Source organism: Penicillium daleae (assembly GCF_028827525.1).
Source record: "Penicillium daleae strain IBT 16125 chromosome Unknown utg000001l_segment0_segment0, whole genome shotgun sequence".
NCBI classification, from domain to species: Eukaryota; Fungi; Ascomycota; class Eurotiomycetes; order Eurotiales; family Aspergillaceae; genus Penicillium; species Penicillium daleae.
Window position 1 is genome coordinate 2,351,237 of NW_026623149.1, and position 20,650 is coordinate 2,371,886.

General features: G+C 53.1%; 8 protein-coding genes across 8 annotated transcripts; 4 read left to right on the top strand and 4 right to left on the bottom strand.

Annotated features, from left to right (window-relative positions):
• Positions 1–162: 162 nt before the first annotated feature.
• Positions 163–1,820, bottom strand: N7458_000728 (EVE domain-containing protein; the record flags this gene model as incomplete). Its single annotated transcript, XM_056904122.1, has 8 exons — positions 163–428; positions 505–621; positions 680–697; positions 757–1,062; positions 1,131–1,202; positions 1,262–1,333; positions 1,398–1,602; positions 1,701–1,820. The coding sequence occupies 8 exons, from the start codon at positions 1,818–1,820 to the stop codon at positions 163–165; spliced, it is 1,176 nt and encodes a 391-aa protein (XP_056771889.1).
• A 2,339-nt stretch (positions 1,821–4,159) lies between these two features.
• Positions 4,160–4,935, top strand: N7458_000729 (peroxiredoxin; the record flags this gene model as incomplete). The annotated part of the gene is made up of 2 exons (XM_056904123.1): positions 4,160–4,179; positions 4,257–4,935. The coding sequence occupies 2 exons, from the start codon at positions 4,160–4,162 to the stop codon at positions 4,933–4,935; spliced, it is 699 nt and encodes a 232-aa protein (XP_056771890.1).
• Positions 4,936–5,999: 1,064 nt separating this feature from the next.
• On the top strand, positions 6,000–8,684 carry N7458_000730 (putative regulatory protein Ral2; the record flags this gene model as incomplete). The annotated part of the gene is made up of 1 exon (XM_056904124.1): positions 6,000–8,684. The coding sequence occupies one exon, from the start codon at positions 6,000–6,002 to the stop codon at positions 8,682–8,684; it is 2,685 nt and encodes an 894-aa protein (XP_056771891.1).
• Positions 8,685–10,445: 1,761 nt separating this feature from the next.
• N7458_000731 (putative GPI-anchored cell surface glycoprotein) lies at positions 10,446–12,591 on the bottom strand (the record flags this gene model as incomplete). Its single annotated transcript, XM_056904125.1, has 2 exons — positions 10,446–11,864; positions 11,974–12,591. The coding sequence occupies 2 exons, from the start codon at positions 12,589–12,591 to the stop codon at positions 10,446–10,448; spliced, it is 2,037 nt and encodes a 678-aa protein (XP_056771892.1).
• Positions 12,592–13,181: 590 nt separating this feature from the next.
• N7458_000732 (putative oligosaccharyltransferase subunit ribophorin II) lies at positions 13,182–14,244 on the top strand (the record flags this gene model as incomplete). Its single annotated transcript, XM_056904126.1, has 4 exons — positions 13,182–13,327; positions 13,399–13,597; positions 13,659–13,943; positions 14,005–14,244. The coding sequence occupies 4 exons, from the start codon at positions 13,182–13,184 to the stop codon at positions 14,242–14,244; spliced, it is 870 nt and encodes a 289-aa protein (XP_056771893.1).
• A 580-nt stretch (positions 14,245–14,824) lies between these two features.
• N7458_000733 (uncharacterized protein) lies at positions 14,825–15,564 on the top strand (the record flags this gene model as incomplete). Its single annotated transcript, XM_056904127.1, has 2 exons — positions 14,825–14,966; positions 15,185–15,564. 2 exons carry the CDS (start codon positions 14,825–14,827, stop codon positions 15,562–15,564), a joined length of 522 nt encoding a protein of 173 aa, XP_056771894.1.
• Positions 15,565–16,100: 536 nt separating this feature from the next.
• N7458_000734 (uncharacterized protein) lies at positions 16,101–17,989 on the bottom strand (the record flags this gene model as incomplete). Its single annotated transcript, XM_056904128.1, has 2 exons — positions 16,101–17,416; positions 17,479–17,989. The coding sequence occupies 2 exons, from the start codon at positions 17,987–17,989 to the stop codon at positions 16,101–16,103; spliced, it is 1,827 nt and encodes a 608-aa protein (XP_056771895.1).
• A 49-nt stretch (positions 17,990–18,038) lies between these two features.
• N7458_000735 (uncharacterized protein) lies at positions 18,039–18,650 on the bottom strand (the record flags this gene model as incomplete). The annotated part of the gene is given in 2 exon segments (XM_056904129.1): positions 18,039–18,347; positions 18,363–18,650. 2 exon segments carry the CDS (start codon positions 18,648–18,650, stop codon positions 18,039–18,041), a joined length of 597 nt encoding a protein of 198 aa, XP_056771896.1.
• Between the last annotated feature and the right edge of the window lie 2,000 nt (positions 18,651–20,650).

The window sequence follows — 20,650 nt, forward strand, 5'->3', positions numbered from 1 at the left end:
GAATCGGCCAGGCCAGAGTAGTAACCGAATTGGGGGTTGATGCCTTTAAAATTCACCCGCAACGCCCCCTCTTCCATGAGAAGGCAAAAGAAATTTTCAGATAACGCCAATAGATCCTGTCGAATGGCAGTTGTCTCGTTATTTTCAACCTCATTAGGATGCCTAGGAATTCGCCTGAGGATCCTCGCCGGCCAGTTCGAGGATGTACTTCCATTGTGCTGGCGTCACTGAGGATACACTGAGCCGTGATTGTTTGAGGGTTTGGAGGTTCTCGAGGCCCTTGCCAGGTTGGGCATGAGCCTTGAGGTCATGCAGCGTGACCTGCTTGTCGAACTTGCGGCGGAACTCGACGTGTACCGCCACCCACTTGGGGGCATCGCGACTGGACTTGGGATCATAGTAAGGGTGCTTGGGATCAAAGGCAGATTCTGTGAGACAAAGAAGGAAGGGCAAAGGTTAGCAACCTGGGTCGGCGGGAACAGAAGGAAGGACAGGCTATCGAACCATCCGTCGAGTGCTCTTTCACAATTTCCATCACGCCAACCACTCCGGGGACCTTGCAATTGGAGTGATAGAAGAATGCATAGTCTCCCAGCTTCATCTCCTTCATGATGTTCCGCGCTAGTTCAGTTAGCCACGTGGACCGCATCGCAGACGAGTCATTCAGAGTCAACCTTACCAACGGGATTGCGAACTCCTACGGCTAACAGTCAGCATTTGCGCGGTAACCAAACTCAGAGATCAGGCCAAGCATACCATCCCAGGGCTCAGGCTCCTTTGCAGCAGCCAGATCATCGATGGAGAATTTGACATCCACCCCCTTCTCCATGCGTGACTCTGGCTCTGCCTTCATCAACCAGTATGAACGGCCGGTGTCTATCAAAGGTGCGCTTTCGGTGGTGAATTCGGTGATAGGTTCGGTGACGGGCTTCTCCTCGGCAACCTTGTCCTCTGCTTTGGGCTCCACGACACTTGCAGTGCCATTGGCAGGTAAGCTCTTGCGCGGTCGTCCGCGGCCGTCCTTCTTCTTTGGGGTCACTCCCGGGGTCGTCGGTGCAGAGGCTATCGCAAAATTAGACAACTACTGGTCAGCAGCTGGACATGTATGTTGGTCGAGGATTATTACTTACCAGGCACCTTTCGTGGACGCCCACGACCATCCTTCTTCTTGGGTGCTGTAGACGGGGTAGCTGTCGTAGTGCCTGGAATGAGGCAAGATTGTTAGCAACATTTCTTGGGCCGGTTGAAGGTTGTAACATACCAGGTTCCTTGCGAGGACGGCCACGGCCATCCTTCTTTTTCGGTGTAGTAGACGGGGTAGCTGTCGCGGTGCCTAGAGGTGATAAATATCAGCGGTTAGGAAACTTATCGTAGTCAGTTACCAGGGCGTCACATACCAGGCTCCTTGCGGGGGCGTCCACGCCCTCTCTTCACAGCTGACGATGCTGCAGCTGCCGCCGCAAGATCTGCCTCGGAGAGAACTTTCCGGGGACGTCCTCGTCCGCGCTTAGGTTCGTCGGAGGCCTTCGGTGTCGATTCCTCAGGGGTTTTGCGTGGGCGACCCCGCTTTCTCTTCTCTCCAGTCTGAGGGCTATCAGCGATCTGTTTGAGAACAATCGAGTTAGAAACGTCGGTGGATCTGGGGTGGATTGATGAGCGGGTTGGATCGTGACGATCAAGCCCCTGCATGATGCGCTCACCGAGGAGGCCCCCGTGCCTGAAGCCAGGATATTGGGGGCGTCGTTACGGACACGCTTGGAGGGTGAGTTGATGCTTTCGCCTGCCATCGTGGTCACCTCAGACTTGCGCTTTGGTGGCATTAAATTGAGATGATGGGCGACCGGCGCGGCTAGAAAAGGTAAACAGATAACAGGTCGCGCGGTACGGTCAAGACCACCACTTTTGAGCTAACCCGATCAGGTTGCTCTTGCAGTTCCTTTCAGTTGCTTTTTCCGATGAGAAACCAGGCGAGATGAGAGGTTGGAATTTCTTGAGGGAGCTGTTGCTTGCCGGGCTTGAACTGGACGCGACGGTGGGTCCAAGGATGCTCCACGTGACACGAGCTTGATTGCAGGATCTAGGGAAAGAAGTCCAAATTAGCATATGGAACTTCTCGGATGTTGTAGTCGTTGAAAATGAGGAGAGTGCGCTTTTTCAGCTATTGTACAGTACAGACTTTTGTTACATCTATACTTATGCAGTCCTTGTGCTCTGAAATGGAAATTTGCGATGAAATATTGAGATGAAATATATTTGGATGACCCTCGAGCTTTATTTTGACCTCAGTGCCCGCGGTAAACTCATAGCAGCTACTCGCTTCATACCTGATACTTTTAGTGACTACATAGACCTGGATGAAACAACTCGTCTTCATGGTATGTCTACCCAAAATAGCATCATTGAAAGTTGACAGCAGTACGGGCTGTCCCAAGGAAATAGAGCTGTAGAAATATACAGGTCAAAGAAACATTCCCCTAATGCCCGGGACAGATTTCTTCAGCCCTAAGGTTACCCAGAGACGTTTGGACACAGTGTTAAAGACCTTCTATAGCTCGAGAGGTACCCGAAGATCCTCTCCAGCAAGTTGTGGCTCGAGTCACACCGTTGACACAAGGAACCAGGATTGAACTATGGAAATTCAAATTTTTTTGCATTTAGCCCGAACCCTTGTTGGTACATATGATAAGCGAAGAGAGAAGATCTTATACGAAATGTCACAGTATCGAGATCCAAACACCCCCAAGGTGGCTCTATGAAATCTTTGGTTGGCAAGGCATTTTCAACACCACCAACAGCCCCGAGTCATGTGAGGACTATTGTGTAAGTACATATATGGCTAGGATTGCATATGTCCCTAACTGACTATCATACTGTAGTCCGACAAGGATGATTCCATGTACTACTGTAAGGTCAAGCTCGGAGCCTTGAGCTTTGACCATCCATGTCATGTTCCAACCCCGCTAATATGATTGATTGCTTAGAAGTTTGGAGGACTCCATCCATCTTACCTGAGCAGTGAGAAAGTTGCCCAGCATGTATTTGCCTTGCATGGAATGGGAGGATCTTACTCATCGGGAACTTTTGGCCACCACCATGATTTCTCGCAAATAATACCGAATCTCCGGCTTAGTCGTGATCCCGCAGCGGCTCTAAGGTTCTACATAAACAGGGGCTCCTGTCGAACCATCGAAGAAGGTCGTCGAAATCTGCCCCACTCTGTGGGTCCCCGGCATCAGGTCAGCAGTCAGCATGATCGAGTAACTAATCTGATGCAAGGCAGATATACTACACTGGAAAGCCAGGAAATTGCACCTGACGTTTGGGGGGAATGCCATTGGGTCTGATCCTTAGGACATGCTGTCTACTCCCACCGGAGGATCGACACGTTACTGAGAGATCATCCATGTTAGAGCAAGATGGTGTATATCATTGCGCCATCGCAACGAGTCTCCATTGGCTCCGAGTGGGGGAATAAACTTGTCCTCGACTCAGGACGTGACAAGTATGTACCGCTCGGCCGATATACTCAACCGAGACAGCACTTGCAAAGCTAGAAATTCTCATTCTTACCGATGGCGGAGAGTCTTCGTGTCAGCAAGGATTAACTGGGCATAGAACCGACACAGAAACAGAAGTTCATGTCGGTGGCTTGGGAAGTTGGAGGGAATCGATGGAGGGGTCAAGCCCAAACAGGCCCAAAACAATGGCAACAGAACACCCCAACGCCCCAAAGTAACCCACCGTAAGCACTCTAGAGACTTGGAATCGATCCTCCGAACACGCATTGAGTATGTAAGTACCCTATTTTGCCCCTCCTTCTTGCCCCTTCTGAACCAGCTGAACTGGACCCAATCGGCCCAGGAACACTAAACAGCCCACTTTCCTCGGGGATAGACCAATCACCATAGTTCTGCCCGCGGGCGGTGAAGTATTGCGTGATAGAACGTTGCCGGATGAGGTAAGTTGATTCACTGATGAGGGAAGTGTACATGGCTACATCCATCCAGACCAGGTGAGAGGGGAACAGAACTATTTGAACCGCCCTCAGTCCCGTCTTCCTTTCTCTTCCTCATCACTATCAATCTCTCTCTCTCTCTCTCTCTCTCTCTTCCTCTACTGATCTATCCTCCCATCCCCAACCCCCTCTACATCCTTCACAATGGCTGCTGAGCGTGCTCCGTATGTTACCCCTCTATCTATACTACAACCCTTTTCTCTTCCCCCTGCCAGAAGCTGACCAATGCTCCCATTACCAGTCTCCGTCTGGGCTCTACTGCCCCTAACTTCGATGCCGAGACCTCCAACGGTCCCATCAACTTCCACGACTTCATCGGTGACAAGTGGACCATCCTCTTCTCCCACCCCGATGACTTCACCCCCATCTGCACCACCGAGCTCGGTGCCTTCGCCAAGCTCGAGCCCGAGTTCACTGCTCGCGGTGTCAAGCTCATCGGTCTGAGCGCCAACAACGTCGAGTCCCACCACCGCTGGATCAAGGACATCGATGAGATCTCTGGCTCCCAGCTGAAGTTCCCCATCATTTCCGACCCCGAGCGCAAGGTCGCCTACCTGTACGACATGGTCGACTACCAGGACACCACCAACGTCGACTCCAAGGGTATGGCTCTGACCATCCGCTCCGTCTTCATCATCGACCCCGCCAAGAAGATCCGTCTCACCCTCACCTACCCCGCCTCCACTGGCCGTAACACCGCCGAGGTCCTCCGTGTCGTCGATGCTCTCCTGACCACCCAGAAGCACGGTGTCACCACCCCCATCAACTGGATCCCCGGTGATGACGTTGTCATTCCTCCCCCGTCTCGACCGCCGATGCCAAGGCCAAGTTCGGTGAGATCCGTGAGGTCAAGCCCTACCTCCGTTTCACCAAGGACCCCAACGCCGCCTAAATGGGGTGTTTCCCTGCGTGTTTCTTGACGATGATGTGAAATGAGCAAGATGATCTTTCCCAAAATGCTTTTTCTGGATGCTAGCTTTTCTTAATTTGCCGGAATAGCCGAGTTGATACCAAATCTGAAATGACTTCTCCGCCACCTTGGGGTCCCTCCTTGCTGCGTGTCTGTGTTGTAGATTGAGCCTGTTTATGGAGGGTGAAAGGGAGCTTGTTGTTGACTAACTTGACGCTAGACCGTATTCTAACAGGAATTGAGCATTTGCTGCACAAGTTCTGACCAGATTGACTTGTAGAGTACAGTTCATTATCATGAACCTGGCATGTTCTTCCCCAGTCCAGTGTCAATGGCCCTGTAAACAGGCTGGTGGACCCGCGCAGACACGAGGCACGGGACCTCCAGTCCGCTGCACAACTCCATTGGCTGTCCTGAACAAGGATTCGATACCGGTGCAGTTTCTAGAACAATTAAAGAACAAGATAACAATATCACAATGTAGACCATAGACCAACTTAGACGACTTCTGACTGCTTCCATCAGCTAATCCCCCCGAGGAGTGCCATCTCAATCTATTTCTTCGGCTACGTTGCCCAAACGTGTATAGACCGCGCACGGTCGTATCCGCCCCCAAGCCTGTCCGGGAAAAGAGACTTGAGACCGCCTTTTTTTTTGTGCCGATCCAACGGTGACGGGATGACAGTTGACACTTTTCCTCTCCAACCTCGTCCCTGGCCTCCTTGCGTCGACTTGACTTTGCGGACTCTCGGCCTCCCTGTGCGCCCTCGAAACCGCGGGCTCCGAAGCGGCGGGGAATCAACCCACACGACCTCCCTTTCCAAACCCCACAGAGCTGTGGCTTCGAGCCCGCAGCAGGACCTACCATCACCGTCAGCGACTGTTCGATCGTTACACACTTGCGAGCCCGCCGACGACAGGGTCGCTCGTCATATTCGTGTCGTCTGACTCCGATATACAACGGGGCGGACTGACCGAAAAGACCAAAAAAAAGGGGGCTGACGGAGCGAGAAACTACCCGTCTGTGATCGCAATCCTCTGAGCCAGGTGAAGAACCAGCCCAATTCACCCACGATGATGTCCAGAAGCCAGTCTAGTCTGGGATACTTGGACGCGGTCCAGGAGCCCTCCGCGCAAGGCGCCTCCCCGTCCTTCCAACAACAGTCTTCGTCAGGCCCGATCAACCTCTCTGGCCTGGTGTGCAATGTGCGCCGGACAACCGGCAAGGAGCCTCACCCCCTGGTGGGTGCGACCACAACTATCTTGGGGGACAAGCTATACGTTTTTGGAGGACGGATTCTTTCACGCAGTCGCCCGCAACTGACTTCCGATCTGTATGAACTGGATCTCATTCGGCGACACTGGACCAAGATTGAGCCGACCGGGGATATTCCTCCACCGCGGTATTTCCATAGTGTATGTGCGCTGGGTGATAACAAGTTGGTTTGCTATGGAGGCATGTCGCCCGCGCCGAGCACACCCAAGGATCCATCGAATCCTGCTGCATCCACGCCGGAATCCCAGTCGGAGGTGGTGGTCATGTCGGACATTCATATCTTCGACGTCCCCTCGCGGACATGGACCCGTGTCGCAGCTCACGAGTCGCCACAAGGACGATATGCACACTGCGCTACGATCCTCCCTTCCAGTGCCTCGTTTACCTCGGCCAGTGCGCCGTTGTCGGCGATCCATCACAACCCAGAGTCCACCACGCCGCACCAAGGCTCCATTGGAGTCGATATCGATGGGTTTGGCGGTGCGGAAATGGTAGTTGTCGGTGGCCAAGACAGTTCCAACCATTATATCGAGCAGGTCAGTGTGTTCAATCTCCGCAGTCTCAAGTGGACCAACACCAGTCCCCTGGGACGCAGCTGTGGCGCATATCGCAGCGTGGTTGCGCCCCTGGTGGAGATGGACGTCTCCGAGGTAGGCTCAGCCGCGCCCGACCGCGAGACTCACGAGCCGATCGAGGAAACCGAGTCGACAGGCTGCCCTATGCTGATCTATTCCAATTACAACTTCCTGGATGTTAAACTGGAGCTGCAGGTGCGTCTGCCGGACGGGCGCCTTGTTGAGCGACCGATGCAGAGCCAAGCGTCTCCCCCTGGGCTGCGCTTCCCTAATGGCGGCATCATTAATGGCCACTTTGTGGTTAGCGGCACCTACCTGACATCCTCGAAGCAAGAATATGCACTCTGGGCTCTGGATCTTAAGACTCTGACTTGGGGGCGTATTGACGCTGGTGGGGCAGTCTTTGGCCATGGTAGCTGGAATCGCGGTATTCTCTGGCCGCGCCGCAGTGCCTTTGTCATTCTTGGACATCGGAAGCGAAGTCTCGTCGATGACTACAACCATCGACGGATTAACTTCTCACACATTTGTCTGGTCGAGCTTGAGGCCTTTGGGCTATACAATAATCCATCACGGACCGCTTCCACGTCGGGATACAAATCATACAGTTCTCCCTCGGTTCCTGCATCTTTACAACAGAAACTGTCCCAATTGACGACCGGTGGCCGGCCTCTATCCGCAACGTCAGATGAACTAGGCAAGCTGGCCCTGTCATTGCACGAAATGTCGGACATGGAGCTGCAGGCCGTGGGTGGAGAACGGATCCCTGTCAACTCCCGTGTCCTTGCTCGCCGCTGGGGTCCATACTTCATCCAGCTTCTCCGCGAATCGTCCGATGGTGGAGTTGCGGACGCTGCAACGCTTCGTCCGGCTCTAATGCACCCAAGCCGAAACTCAAGCATCACCATTACTCCGTCGGTTGGGCATAATAGCACCTATTCCAATGCGACGACCTTGGTTAACCCTGCGGTTCCTTCCAAAGCGCTCCTCGAGAACTTGGAGGCTCCCTCTGCCCATGGCCTCGCGCCGACCTCACGGCCGCGCGTGCTCTACCTCCCCCACACCATCCTCACCGTCCAAGTACTCGTCCAGTACCTCTATACCTCAACTCTCCCTCCCCCAGGATCCTCCCTGTGCACACCTCAGATCCTCTGCTCCCTCCTCCAACTCGCGCGCCCATACCAGATAGACGGACTACTGGAAGCGACCGTTGAACGTCTGCACCAAGTCCTTGACGGACGCAACGCCGCAGCAGTCTTCAACGCCGCCGCCATGGCTGCAGGCGGTGGTCGTGGCACCGGGTTCACCGGCGGCCTAGGCGGCACGCTAGAAGCCCTGAACGGAGCCCAAAGCACCGGCAACGGCACAATCCCCGGCATGTCAGAGGCTGGAACAAATTCCCAACAGAGCGTGCTCCTCGCCTCCGACTCCTCCGATACCGAGCACGGCGGCATGACCGCCCCGTCAGCCTCCGGCAGCGCCAACGACCTAACCAATCCCACGCGCGGTCTCCCCGCGCTACGCATCGACACAAACCTGTCACAGCCACGCAGTCACCAGCGCGGCCGCCGCGACTCCACCAGCAACCCCAGCACGGCAACGTCCGCATCCAGCGCTAGCTTCAGCCAGTCCGACTCGGAATTCGTTAGTGACAGCGAGAGCCGGTCCGCGTCTCGCGCCCACCACCGTCGTGACACGGACGCTGAGCTCCGCCCGCAGCGTGAAATCTGGACGGGCGATTTGAGCAGCGTCATTGGACTGCAGAAGCGTGGGTTGCGCGGGTTAATGGAGGGGAGGAGGATACGCGAGCGCAGTGCGAAGCCGCCTAGTGGTGGCAGTGGCACGACCTCTGTGCCTCCGTCGGCGGGATCAGATCACCATCTGCCTCTGCAGGGGGTCGCGGGCTAACCGGTTATCCACGATGTTGATGTTGATGTTGATGTTGATATCGGTTGATATAGCGAGTTGGATCTTGGATTATGATGCATTTGGTCTGTCTTTCCCTACGTTGATATTTTTCCTATCATGACATCGATGCTTTGGTGGATTCTATTTAATTGGATATGAATTGTTGGTCCCATGCATAGTCTTTTCTTTTCTTTTCTTCATGCCTCACCCCCGCAGGCTGGCGAGGTGAGGATCCGTTTATATTCTGACTTGTTTACTCCGCCAGTAAGGGAGGAGTGGTAAAAATGGGCATAATTCCTTTTGAGGGTTGATTTTCTCCTTCTTTTTCCGTATAACATGATAGCATGTAGTTTCAGGCAAGAGTTGCAATCGATTCAGTTCCTGGTTTACGCCAAGCCTGGGCAGATCTAGGAAATGAATTCTGGCTACGTGGAATGCAGCTGTGAGAAGGATAATGCGGCTAGTATTGTACAGAGGATGAAGATACATTTTGAAAAGTCGAAAGAAAACCCTCCTTTTACGAGGAAGAAGGAGAGGAAGAACCAGAAGAAGACGAGTCCTGTTGAGTCGGTCGTTGAGGCATCAGCCTCCTCGGACTCTTATTCCCATACACTAAAACCCCGAAAATGTCAGATCCAAGCCGAACAAATAGACAAAGACACATCCAGTGGAAGGAACACCACTTACCCCGTTCATACAAAATCCAAGACGTGTACATCACAATCGGCAACGCCACGATAGTAGACAACCATCTACCCAGAAAAACACCTATCAGCACAAACTCCCGTCCAGAATCCTAGCAACAATAACTCAAAGCTGTAGCTCGTAACAGACAAAGCAAACACATATCACATATGACAAGCTTATATCCATTCAACCTAGTCCATTCCATAACTCGTTGCCAAAAACGAACACAAGTCGAGAGTTAGTACTTACCGCCGCGCAGCAACCTTATACTCCTTCGTCTTCCGGATATCCGCCGGATTGGTTGGACGTGGTGCTGGCCTGGGAGGTGGGCGGATAGGATTGACGCCTGGCTTTTGTACGGGGCGCAGATTTGATGGGGCTTTTGGGGGCATGGTGTTATTGAGGGGTTTGGTGTATTGGATGTGGTGGAGGAGGGGTTGGGTTACTTGGTTTGTCGTGGGAAAGGACTGCTTCTGGGGAGAGGTGCACGGGGGGTGGAGTGGAGTTGGTGCCTCAGGCAGAGTTTTATACACCTGTCCGGATACTGGGTTTGGTCGGCCTAATTGCTGTTGTTACTTCCATTGGCAAAGGACAATATTTCAAGTTTGCTGTTGAACATATTTAGTCGTGGTTTTGAATAAATTGAGTATTAACAATGTGTTTTTCATGTTCTTATGTCCCAAATTAAGCAAATATGCTCTAATATCAGATGTGGAATCATACAAGGCGCTACTACACCCTAATGCAAACGCTGGGGGAAAAAGAAGACTCGAGCAAAGAAAATCCATGGCATGCAGAAATAAAGAAAACAACAGAACTCCTCGCTATGCTCTCATGCCATTTTTTTTGGCTGCAAAAAAACAAAAAAAAAAAACAATGCCATGTTCCTCTCACCACCCACCCAGAACGCCTTCATAATCATGTCATGCTGAATTCATGTCTCGCATGAAAACAGCACAAAAACAAATCACCATAGACATAAAAAAAAAAAAAGAACAAGAAGAGAAAGAAAAAGAAGAGACGGAAGGAGGGGAAAAAGAGACAAAAGGAGCAGAAACGGGGGGAGGAGGTTCTTCATCCTGACCCTCTACCACGCTTCCCTCCCCGACCTGGGGCTTTCCCCCGAGAGCTAGAGGCACCTCGGCCTCGACCTCCACCCCGATCGATACCACGACCACGGCTAATAGCGTGGCCACGGCCTCGCGGAGCGGCAGCGACGGCAGTACCGACCTGAGAGTCAGCAGCCCGTGCCCGCTTGGTGGGCAACGTTGACCTTTCGGTCACCTCATCGTCGGAGATAAGGGCTGCTGCTCTCTTCTTGCCCTTGGATGTAGCGGGCATCTGGGTCGATTCGACCTCAGTATAGAGGTCGGCTGGTTGCTGGCGGCTGTGTCTAGCCGCAGGTCGAGCCGGGGTGTCGGCCTCGTCATCCCCGAACACCACCCTATCCTCCTCCTGCATCTCCGCCGAGGTCGGAGGCTTCACCGTAATCCGAAGGCGCTGCACCTTCTGTGATGGTGCTTCCTCCTCCACGGGAGAAGGAGACGGCGCCTTCGTCTTAGGCTCGGCCTTGGCCGACCGCGGAGCGAGCGTCTTGCGCGGTGCCTGCTTACTCGATGCAGGCTGGGAGACAGTCTCCCCGCGACGCCGCTTCTGCGCACGCTCACTATTTTCCGGAGCGGCGGGAGCAGACGAGGTTGCAGGAATCTCGGCGATGTCGGCTCCAGGCAGGCGACGCTTTCTGCCCCCCTTCTGAGCGGGCTTAGCGGGTGCGGCAGCTTTCTTCTTGCGTGCCTGTACCTGGGCCTTCTCCTCGGTGACGTCCTCTGGTTCGAACTGGGACTGTACACCGAACGGGACGTTTCGGTCACCGAGGAGAGGCGGATAGCCGAGGCCAAAGTTGGCCGTCGCCTGATCGTCCGGTAGAGTTCGGACGGGAGGGGAGGGTAAAGCCTCGTCCCCATAGTTGTGGGGGGCACGATCGAGGCTGTATCCCGGAGGCGTCAGCACCACCTCTTCGCCGTGATTGTTGACACGACCCGTGTGAACCCAGTCTTCCTGGTCCACAGACGGCACGGCGGAAAACTTGAAGGTGAGCATGACTTTGCGCTCGGGATTGGTGTCCGGGGAGATGCTCTCGGCATCTTCCTCCTCCACGGCATCCGTTTGCTGAGCTGCTCGTAGATCCTGAACAAACTGTTCAGGATCGGACGGAGCGACAAACTCAGAGCTCAGGGCGACTGTGGCCAGCTCAAAGAGCTTCTGGCCCGCCCGGCCGACGGTGATCTGGATGCGGTGGAGAGAGGCCTTCAAGGCGTTTTGGCCTTTCTTGCCTGTGCGAGTGCTCGTCCGAGGTGCCGGTTTGGCAGCCGACTTTGCAGCCAGCTTGGGTCCAGTCTTGGCACCCATCTTTGGGGCGGACATGGACGTGGAAGTGGACGCACTCGTAGACGCAGGCTCAGTGGTAGGCTTGAAAACGTTCTTGAAGGTGATCTTGGGGAAGCGTCGGGGGGGCAGGGGCAGGGGCAGGGGAAGGAATGGGAGCGGGGTCGGGGCCAGAGGAGGAGGCACCGGCCGAGGAATCAGCGACGGTTCCTGGAACCTGGGCTGAGCCGTCTTTGTGAAGACGTCGAGGCTTCTGCTGAGATTGCATTGCCTCGAGAGCCTTGGCCGTGGGCTTGCGAAGGCGAGTTGAGGCCCGGGTCCCCATGGATGAGATGCTGGGAGAGGGACGGGAATCCATCGTTCCGTCCAAGCCGAGACCGCCCATGTACTGGCCGTAGGTCCAGCCAGTGGAGCCGAGGGTGTCAGACATATCGTGGTCTGAGAAAGAGGTTTGAGGAGTTTCAAGTGCAGCGGTGCGACGAGTACGGCGGCCGCTGTGGTTGGAGGTGGGACTCTCAACGGCTGGGGTGTAAACAGATGAGAGACGAGAGGGGCGAGCTTGGAAGGTGCTTCGACGTGTCAAGGGCACGTCAGGAGAGGTGTTCCTCGAGTGAGATTTGTTGGAAGGGGTCTTTGGAGTGTAGAAACGAATGTTGAAAGAGTTGTCAGGTGTGGGGGAGGAAGGAAGATCAAGAGTCTTGGAGGAGCGAGTCGATGAATTTAAAGCTTTCTCCGAGGCGGGGACTCTGGGGGAACGCCTTGAAGGCACCAGCAGAGAAGCGTCATTGTTGACTTGTGCAGGCATCGACTTGCGGAATCCCTTTTTGGGAGGCATGATGGATGGTGACCTGGTGAGTCGGCGATTCGAGAATCAGTTGATCTGTGAATGACGGCAATGGGAGGGAAGGCAACAGAAGCGATGAGGCAGTGAGAGACAGAGTAAACAATGAAAGATCAGGCAGCAAGGGAGAAACAGGCGTAAGCTGAATCGTGCTCAAGGCAAGCATAGATCAATAGAAGAAGAGGCAACGATCGTGGGGAATCGACGTCAGAAGTTCTTCCAATGCCGGGGAAAGGCAGAAAGCGCGGAGTGTTGGGGGTTTAGGGCCTCGTTTTAGGCCATACGCAGTGAGTACTCACGAGTTAAGGCTCATCCATCCAGCAACGGTGATTCTTTATGGATCGAGAACTATTTTGACTCGATTGCAGCAGTTCTTCCAAGGAAGATCAGGCCGAGAGGGCGACACCAACTTGAGGGGACGTGAGGTCGGGGCAGAAAAGAAATTAGGGCTACGGTTGATTGGCGCTTATCGGCCTCAATCAGCCCTTTCCGCCTTATTCTGCAACTCCAGAAACACCATCCACCTGAATCCCTTTCCTTCTTGTCTGGACACTCACTTTGTTTTTGCTCCCTTATTTTTCACAATGCATCTGTGGCAGGCCACTCTTCCCTTTTGTCTGCTGGCTTCAGCTGCCCTGCCGGCTGCGGCCGCATCAGCTTGGGGCTTTGCTGATGCCACCGTGGCAGTTCAACCTAAGGGCGCTGGCATCAAAGGCGGATTCAAGGAACAGTAAGAAACCCATTGGAATTATCGAAACATTGCTGCGGAGGATACTGGAGCTAATCTACAATCGCAATTAGGTTCACTGCGTCCAAGCCCTTGTCCAAACCAGTCGTATTCGCCGACGCCGATACATTGCGCGTCATCTTGACTGCTCAGGAAGGCAGCTCCGCGAAGAGGCCACACCAGGCATTCCTCCTCCTGAAGGATACCCAGAGTGGTCTGGACGTCTCCTATCCTTTTACCGTCAAGGAAAATGGAAAATCCAGAGTTGAACTGGTATGCGGCTCGAGAATTGAGCTCTGGAATCAAACCACAAGCTAACTCCACATCTATCTAGACCCAGAAGGAGCTGCCAGTCCAATTCCTCTCCCTCTCCGAACCAGTCGATGCCCGTATTGTCATTGGATCTTTCGGCAGCTCCGAGGCCTATGATAGCTCCGTTTTCAAACTCGCTATCAACCGTGACCCTAACGCCCCCGTTCCGACCGCAGAGACCACGCGTTACGGAAAGCTGCCTGAGATCCACCACATCTTCAAGGACTCCCCGTCCAACCCCCCGATCATCATCACTCTTGCCTTTGTAGTCGCTGTTGGCGCTACTCTTCCCGTTCTTGCTAGTCTGGTAAGTTGATCATAGCTATGATTGTCATCTACCTAGCTAAACAACGCTCTTTCTCTATTAGTGGCTCTTCCTCGGCGCCAACCTCTGCCACCTCCCCACCGCGTTCAAGTCCGCTCCTCTCCCTCACGCCATCTTCATTGGATCCTTGATCTCGTTCGAGGGCCTGTTCTTCCTCTACTACACTTCTTGGAACTTGTTCCAGCTCCTGCCGGCCGCGGCTGTAGTCGGCGCGGTCGCATTCGTGAGTGGTAGCCGCGCATTGGGCGAGGTGCAGGGTCGTCGCCTGGCTGGCCTCCGATAAGCGTCTCGAGACATGCTATAGTGTTATATGCTTGCACTTGGCCGACCTCTATGTCTTTCGAAAAGGTGGCCACTTGAGCTCCAAGGGAGCTGTGTCGTAGCTGTGATGATATCCGTTCTGTTTCAATCAAACCGGCATATGCGAAGAACTAGCTGCTGTGCATATATATTTCTTTTCTTTTCAATGAGTGCTTAGAAGTATGTAAATAAATCTCGACTACGTACTTTGCCACGTAGCTCAATGCTCTTGGAGTCCTTGAGTGGGACCCACCTTCATACAACGATGCATATAGATGATACCAACAGGGTTGTCGGACAGAACCTTTCATATACTCATATGTACGTCAATTGCAAGACAGCTCGAAGCACGAAGCTTGATGATATGATCAAATTAATTCTAGATGCGGACAATATCCCTCTCGTTGATTATATTTTGACGTCACTTGAGTGGCTACCCTGCAACCGCAAATGCCAAGGCGGACCTCCGCGTTTCTCCCCGATCTCTGCTGCAAAATCACCAAAGCTTCATCACATCGCTCCTTCCGATTTTCAACCACAATCACAACTCCACACAAACCACCATGGGTTCGGCTGCATCCAAACCAGTCAAGTCTGCTGCTGGTGCAGCTACACGTCGACAATATCCCAAACAGGCCGCTGTCCCGCCAAGGGTACCCCCTCAGCTTCGAAAGCATCGCAAACGCCACATCCTGCTCCTCCTACGTCTGCGCCATCACCGAGCCAGGCCCCAGGCCCCTCGCAGGGACCCAAATATCACTCTAAAGAACAGCCTTCAAGTACTAGGTCAAGTGGTATGCATCCTTTCATCTACCATACCTTCCCTGTTGGAGCGCAAGTGTGAAGAGAAATCACAAAACAAAACCAGCACAGCGTCCACACATCGCCCTCATTACCTCCCGCTAAGATTCCCTTTTATTTAGCAATTGACCTCGACGGCCGAGATCCCGACTTCGCCGCCTCCCTCCGCCACATCGGCCCTGTCAACCCCTTCCCAACCTTATCCAACTCCAGCACCGTCAACCACGGCTCCATGCAGACCGTCTTCCCATCAGCCTCGAACCCAGCATTACTCACCGTGAAAGCCCGCACGAGAATCAGTCAAGCCGCACAGAAAGAGCTCGAGGACGTCGGTCACGGTGCTGGGAGGCAATTCCTGGACGCATTTACTATCTCGCAGGCGCTGGCTATGCGTGATCAGCAGAAGATGCCGAGCCGGGAGATTGAGAGGTTGTTAAGGATGAAGGAGGGGGTTATGGATCGGTTGGGGAAGGATGGGATTGTTTCGAGGGTTTCTGTTTGAGGAATGGTAGGAGGATGGCAAGTGACTATCCATAACAAGACTACTATTCCCCTCCATTCGCCTGTATTACCGTAATACTGCCAAGTTTACTGCTACTTCCTACTTTGCGGCGTTTGCGATGACTCGCACTGTGCATGAGCCTTCCGAAGCGCCCTCTGCCTCGGGCACTGAACCGATATTGATCCTCGATTCTCTCCGTCGCTCGGTATCGTCAGCGCCAACCGTGATGTTGCCCCGAAATGAACATACTGCGCCCATAGATATGGTTGGTCTAAGTGCTCCAACCGGACTTGTTTGATCGCCTTATGCAAAGCCACAGCAACGGCTCTATTTTCATCGATGATCCCACTTTCCATAAGCTCGTGGTAGAAGACCCTTGCTACGTTAGCACAAATCTCATCATCACATTGCCGCGACTGTATGTTTGAACCCGGCAGTTTGGAACCAACTCGCAAGGTGAAGAGCCTCATCGGCTAGATCAGGCACCCTGTGCTCCGCAGTTGAGCAGGCGGATAGGTATGCGAGCCATACCTGACTTAAATCAGCTTCGCTGATGCTCTGGAGGGTGAGCTTATCCGGGACGAGATCGTCCCGTCCTTGGAGGACGAGGTAGCTCTCGGCGAGGTTAATGGTATCCGAGCACCCGTGGCATGCAAATGGGCAATACTGTATTCATTCAGGGCGCCCATGACGGTGGCTGAGTCTGGCTGGCTCAGTATCTTTACTGGGTGCATGGTCTCCTGAATCGCGTCTGCTTCGGTGGCTACTCCTGGTAGATCATTGGCTCGTGGAGTGGTGGACATCGTAACGAGTAACGTCGTCCGGCGTTCTGGCTTTCGATTCCCCCTTTCCCTAATATATCGCAGTGTCTTCAGAGACGGGGTGTAGGAGAAAACAACGCAACTATAGGCATTCTCCACGGACTCCGGTGTGTGGCAACCGGCTGCATGGAACGGGAGAGAACTGGCCATCCCGGTACCCATCCACCAGATACGCGGAAGGTCGCCACCGTCACGCTTAGGCGGGGAAAACTGCAATTCCTCGAGAATCGGGGAGACGCAGTCAAACCAGTCAAACCACAGTCTCTCAAGGAATATGAGGAAGTCACTGCCTGTGGATTCGAATTCTTCCGCCCCAATATACCTCGATCCGGGCCCCGTTAGAGAGAATGGTTGGAAACTTTCAATATCAAAAGTGTCCAAGTCGGGCAGCTCAATATGTTTCACTGGCCAAGGAGAAGGCCGGCCAATGAGAGCGGCACTGCTGATATCCGTCACATTCACAATCACGATCGGACCCTCGGAGGCTGTATCCCTCAAGGTCTGCAGGGAAGGGGGTAGGAGAAACCGCTCATAGCCAGGGAGCGACCGAATACCCGCCAGAAAGGGCTCAATCTGTGACGCTGCCTCATCGCGCTCGAACAGTAATCTCTGCTGTGACAGCACGTCCATTGTCGTATGGAAACGCAAGGATGCCGCATGCTGAAGCTGCTCAAGCTCCTGTGCTTTCCTTCGATATTTCTGTCTTAAGTTCGAAATCTCCGTACGACTTTCAGTGACGTAGCCGATAATCAGGCCTCGTCCTTGCTCCAAGCATTCTAGAGACTGTTCAGGCTTCGAATCGATTGAATGTGACTCTGACTCTTCGAGAAGAATGGAGCATACATCCGCGGCAAAGCCCGATGTGTTCCTCACAGCCGTTAACTGCTCATGTCGAGTAGCATAACGGCTACACACTGTTGACAGAAGTTCCACCGCAGCTTCTACCGCCTCGCGGCTGTTGCGATAGGTCCTCCACTGCCATTGATCTTCAATCGCTTTGCGGACCGCGCGTATACGATCAAGAGGCCTGGCTGATTACAGCGGAATGCAGCTAGGTAGGCGTCAGCGGATCCGGTTCCGCTGCTGTCTTCACCTTCCCTCTGAGCCTCATATGAGCTTTCAATCTTTCCACGGAGGATCCACATGTCGGCTAGTTCTGGGAGGTCCTCCGGCGCAATCTCGGTCGCCATTATCACTTTGGTGTGTGCGTCGTTGAGATCGCGGTTTACACTCGTCTTTATATACCGCTTATATAGAGCTTTTGCAAGGACAGTAAGAGAGATTGCAAGGTCCGGATTATCGTCAGGTATCAGGTTCACGGCGTCGCGTGCGGCGGTTATGGCTTCATCAATGTCTTTCAGGTCGCTCGATGAGATGAACCGGAGGGTAAGATACGTTGCTAGGTCGGTTAATCGTGAAGGGAGGCGTGGATCATGGCCACTCGTGAGACTGATGGCGTCTCCTAGCATCGTGATTGCCTGGTTCAGTTCGTCAAGCTCATCATCACCCTCATCATCACCCTCATCATCCCGGCTAGCCCAACAAGCAAAAACTCTACCCAAGCCGGCCATCCAGCCGGAAAGTTCTGCACGTTTCTGTGGCATGGTCGTGAGCACAACACGCGCGAGTTCACGCGCGAGTTCACGCGCGAGTTCAGATCATCTCTTCTTCCGGTCCGTATATTCCGTATTGCGAGCTGTTCAGCCAAGTTGACCAACCGGTCAATACGGGTAGGGTCATCACTCTCGTAAGAGCCAATGCCCTCCTGGATTTTATAATGGCTTGGTCAAGGTCCCCGGCCCGCCCTTTCCGTTTATAAAGGCGCAACAGCTGTACAGACAGGTCTTCCAGCCGGCGGGCGAGACGACCAACAGGGTCCTTGTCTCCATCGATAGTCAGAGCTAGCACCGGGCTACGAAGCACCTGGATGGCTTCTTCAAGGTCCTCGGATCTTCCTGTCCACTAGGACCGGTCAACAAGGTGTTTCCCAAGCCCATCCAGCGCTGTTGCAGGCGCGCGGGTAAGGCTATCTCTACTTGTAGTACTATCCTCTGTGATAGTAGTAGAGATGGCAACCATCGTCTCTCGAGCTGACTGGATGGCCTCATCGATAATTCTTATTATCTCCGCCCGAACCCTGGAAAAGATGAAGGCTGTGCGTACATTCTCATATTCGTGCGTCAGATCCGGGTTATGATCCGGCGTGATATGAGCGACTCGTCTTGTTATTTTGCCTGCCGCTGCTCTTGCTCTGAATCGGTGCATTGTCCCACTCTTGCTTTTGTCGTCATCCTAGCCCATTCTGCTAGCATCTGGATGATGGCCTCGATTTTCTTCTCGCGCAATGGCTCATACTCGTTGGCTGCAAGTTTCACCTGCTGACGTGCATCTCTGATCATTTGTTCCAGCCCCGAAGGTCTGCAGGATTTATCAAGATTTCCGCCATGTTTTGGCGTCCCACGCGAATGAGAGATAGTTGTTCAAGTCCTGGAAGAAGAGAGTTTCTAGAACGTCCTTACATATGCGTATCTTATTCACCACGACGCTTGTTTCCCCACAAACACTTTTCGCAAAGAGATGGACCCCTCAGCAATTGGTTGCCCAGAGCATTTCAAAAGCGCTTGATGCATGGCTGCCTGAAGGCCGCAAACCTCCGAAATGTTTCGCATGTGGCGAGCTGAGAAGTAAGCCCTTGATACGTGGCCAGCTTAATCCAGCCTCTCACTTGCTGTAAATTTTCTGTGTAAGAACTGCATCAATCCCAACAACACATTCCCGAGAGAACATCGGAGGTTGGGCGGTTGATTCCTCCCGGGCTACAGCGCCAAGCACCAGTCAAATAAAAACGTCATATTTAATCCGAGTCCTGTCAGGTCAGGACAGGGGGTGAGAATAGGCTGATGGTCTTCGAATCCCAGAAAAGGAAATGCCAGGAAGTGATTGGGTGGAGTACCACGCACTGTCCGCTGGCTAGTCTACTACCCAAGCTACGCATGGGGAGCGGCATCTATCCACAATGACTGAGGAGCTCCTGGGCGGCCCATGAACGACTGAAGTGGGGTGTTAGATAAGTGAGTCGACCAAAGCAATACCCTACGGCCCCGGCTGTCCTGGCTTGAAGGTACGGGGAAGGAATAATGAGGATTGAGGCTCTGAACTCAGGCAAGCTGGCTCAGCCAACGGAAGGACGACCCCCGTGCCTATCTTTATGCTTGAAAGCTCAATCCTTTTAAACCACCTAATCACCCGGCGTTGGAGCCATTCCGAATGAATTGACTCAACCTAATCCATACATACGTATCGTTCCTACTCGCTCTGTCTGCCAGGATGTCCCTTAGGGCAATATGTTGTTCCTGTCTTTAAATAGGAACAAGGTAGCAGCATCTACAGCAAACTCAGACTCATCGCTTCGTGTTAGACAGAATGGGTAAATACCATCCCTAGTAGGCTCTTACAATGGACGATTGCCAGAGCCTCGTCGTGGCCCAATTCTTCGAACCACTGCCAAACCTCTCCCAGGAATCGTGTCACCATTTCGCCTTGCACTATATTGCGCCAATCCTTCTTCAAACACTACCGGCAAGGTAGATGTTCAACCAAGCCTATTCCAGGGAAGCTTGAGCTATACTGTCATATTACATACATATTCCACGGACGCAAATTATCGTATTACCGTCCAGTTCCGATGCGACAAGCAAGACCTTCTCGGAGTTTCTAAAGCTAGCCGTATTTATAGACCTATTGTACGACTGGTAATATACTAGGGCATATACGAAGAGCTATTTATGTGTACATCGTCTTTTGTAGAAGGGACACCTTATATCAGTGTCTTGATGTCTTCTGAGGACTTTCAAGTGCCGCTTGAGAAGAAGATAGCGACTGCGATAAACCTTGCAGACTTCGTTACTCGAGGAGCTAGAGCGAATACTGCTATATTTGACACTCCTCTATCCGACCTCACTTCTACCCTGGAGAGAATCCGTCATAAGGTCAACAATTACATTTTCCGATATATAACCCTTAGAAACAAAATTTCTGCTTATATTAACAAGCTCCTACTAAACCTACACAATATCGCTACCCTCCCCGTGATCCTTGTCTATTAGGATCCCGCCCTATTTAATTACCTTATCGACGACTGTACGGGCCGGGTTTAAGCTATATTAGATTGGGATAGTGTTCTTTACCTCCTGGTTAGGTCGAATTTTCATTTTATGAATAGCCTTTTCGGTTTTATAACCCAGGTTGGCAAGACACGGAAGACC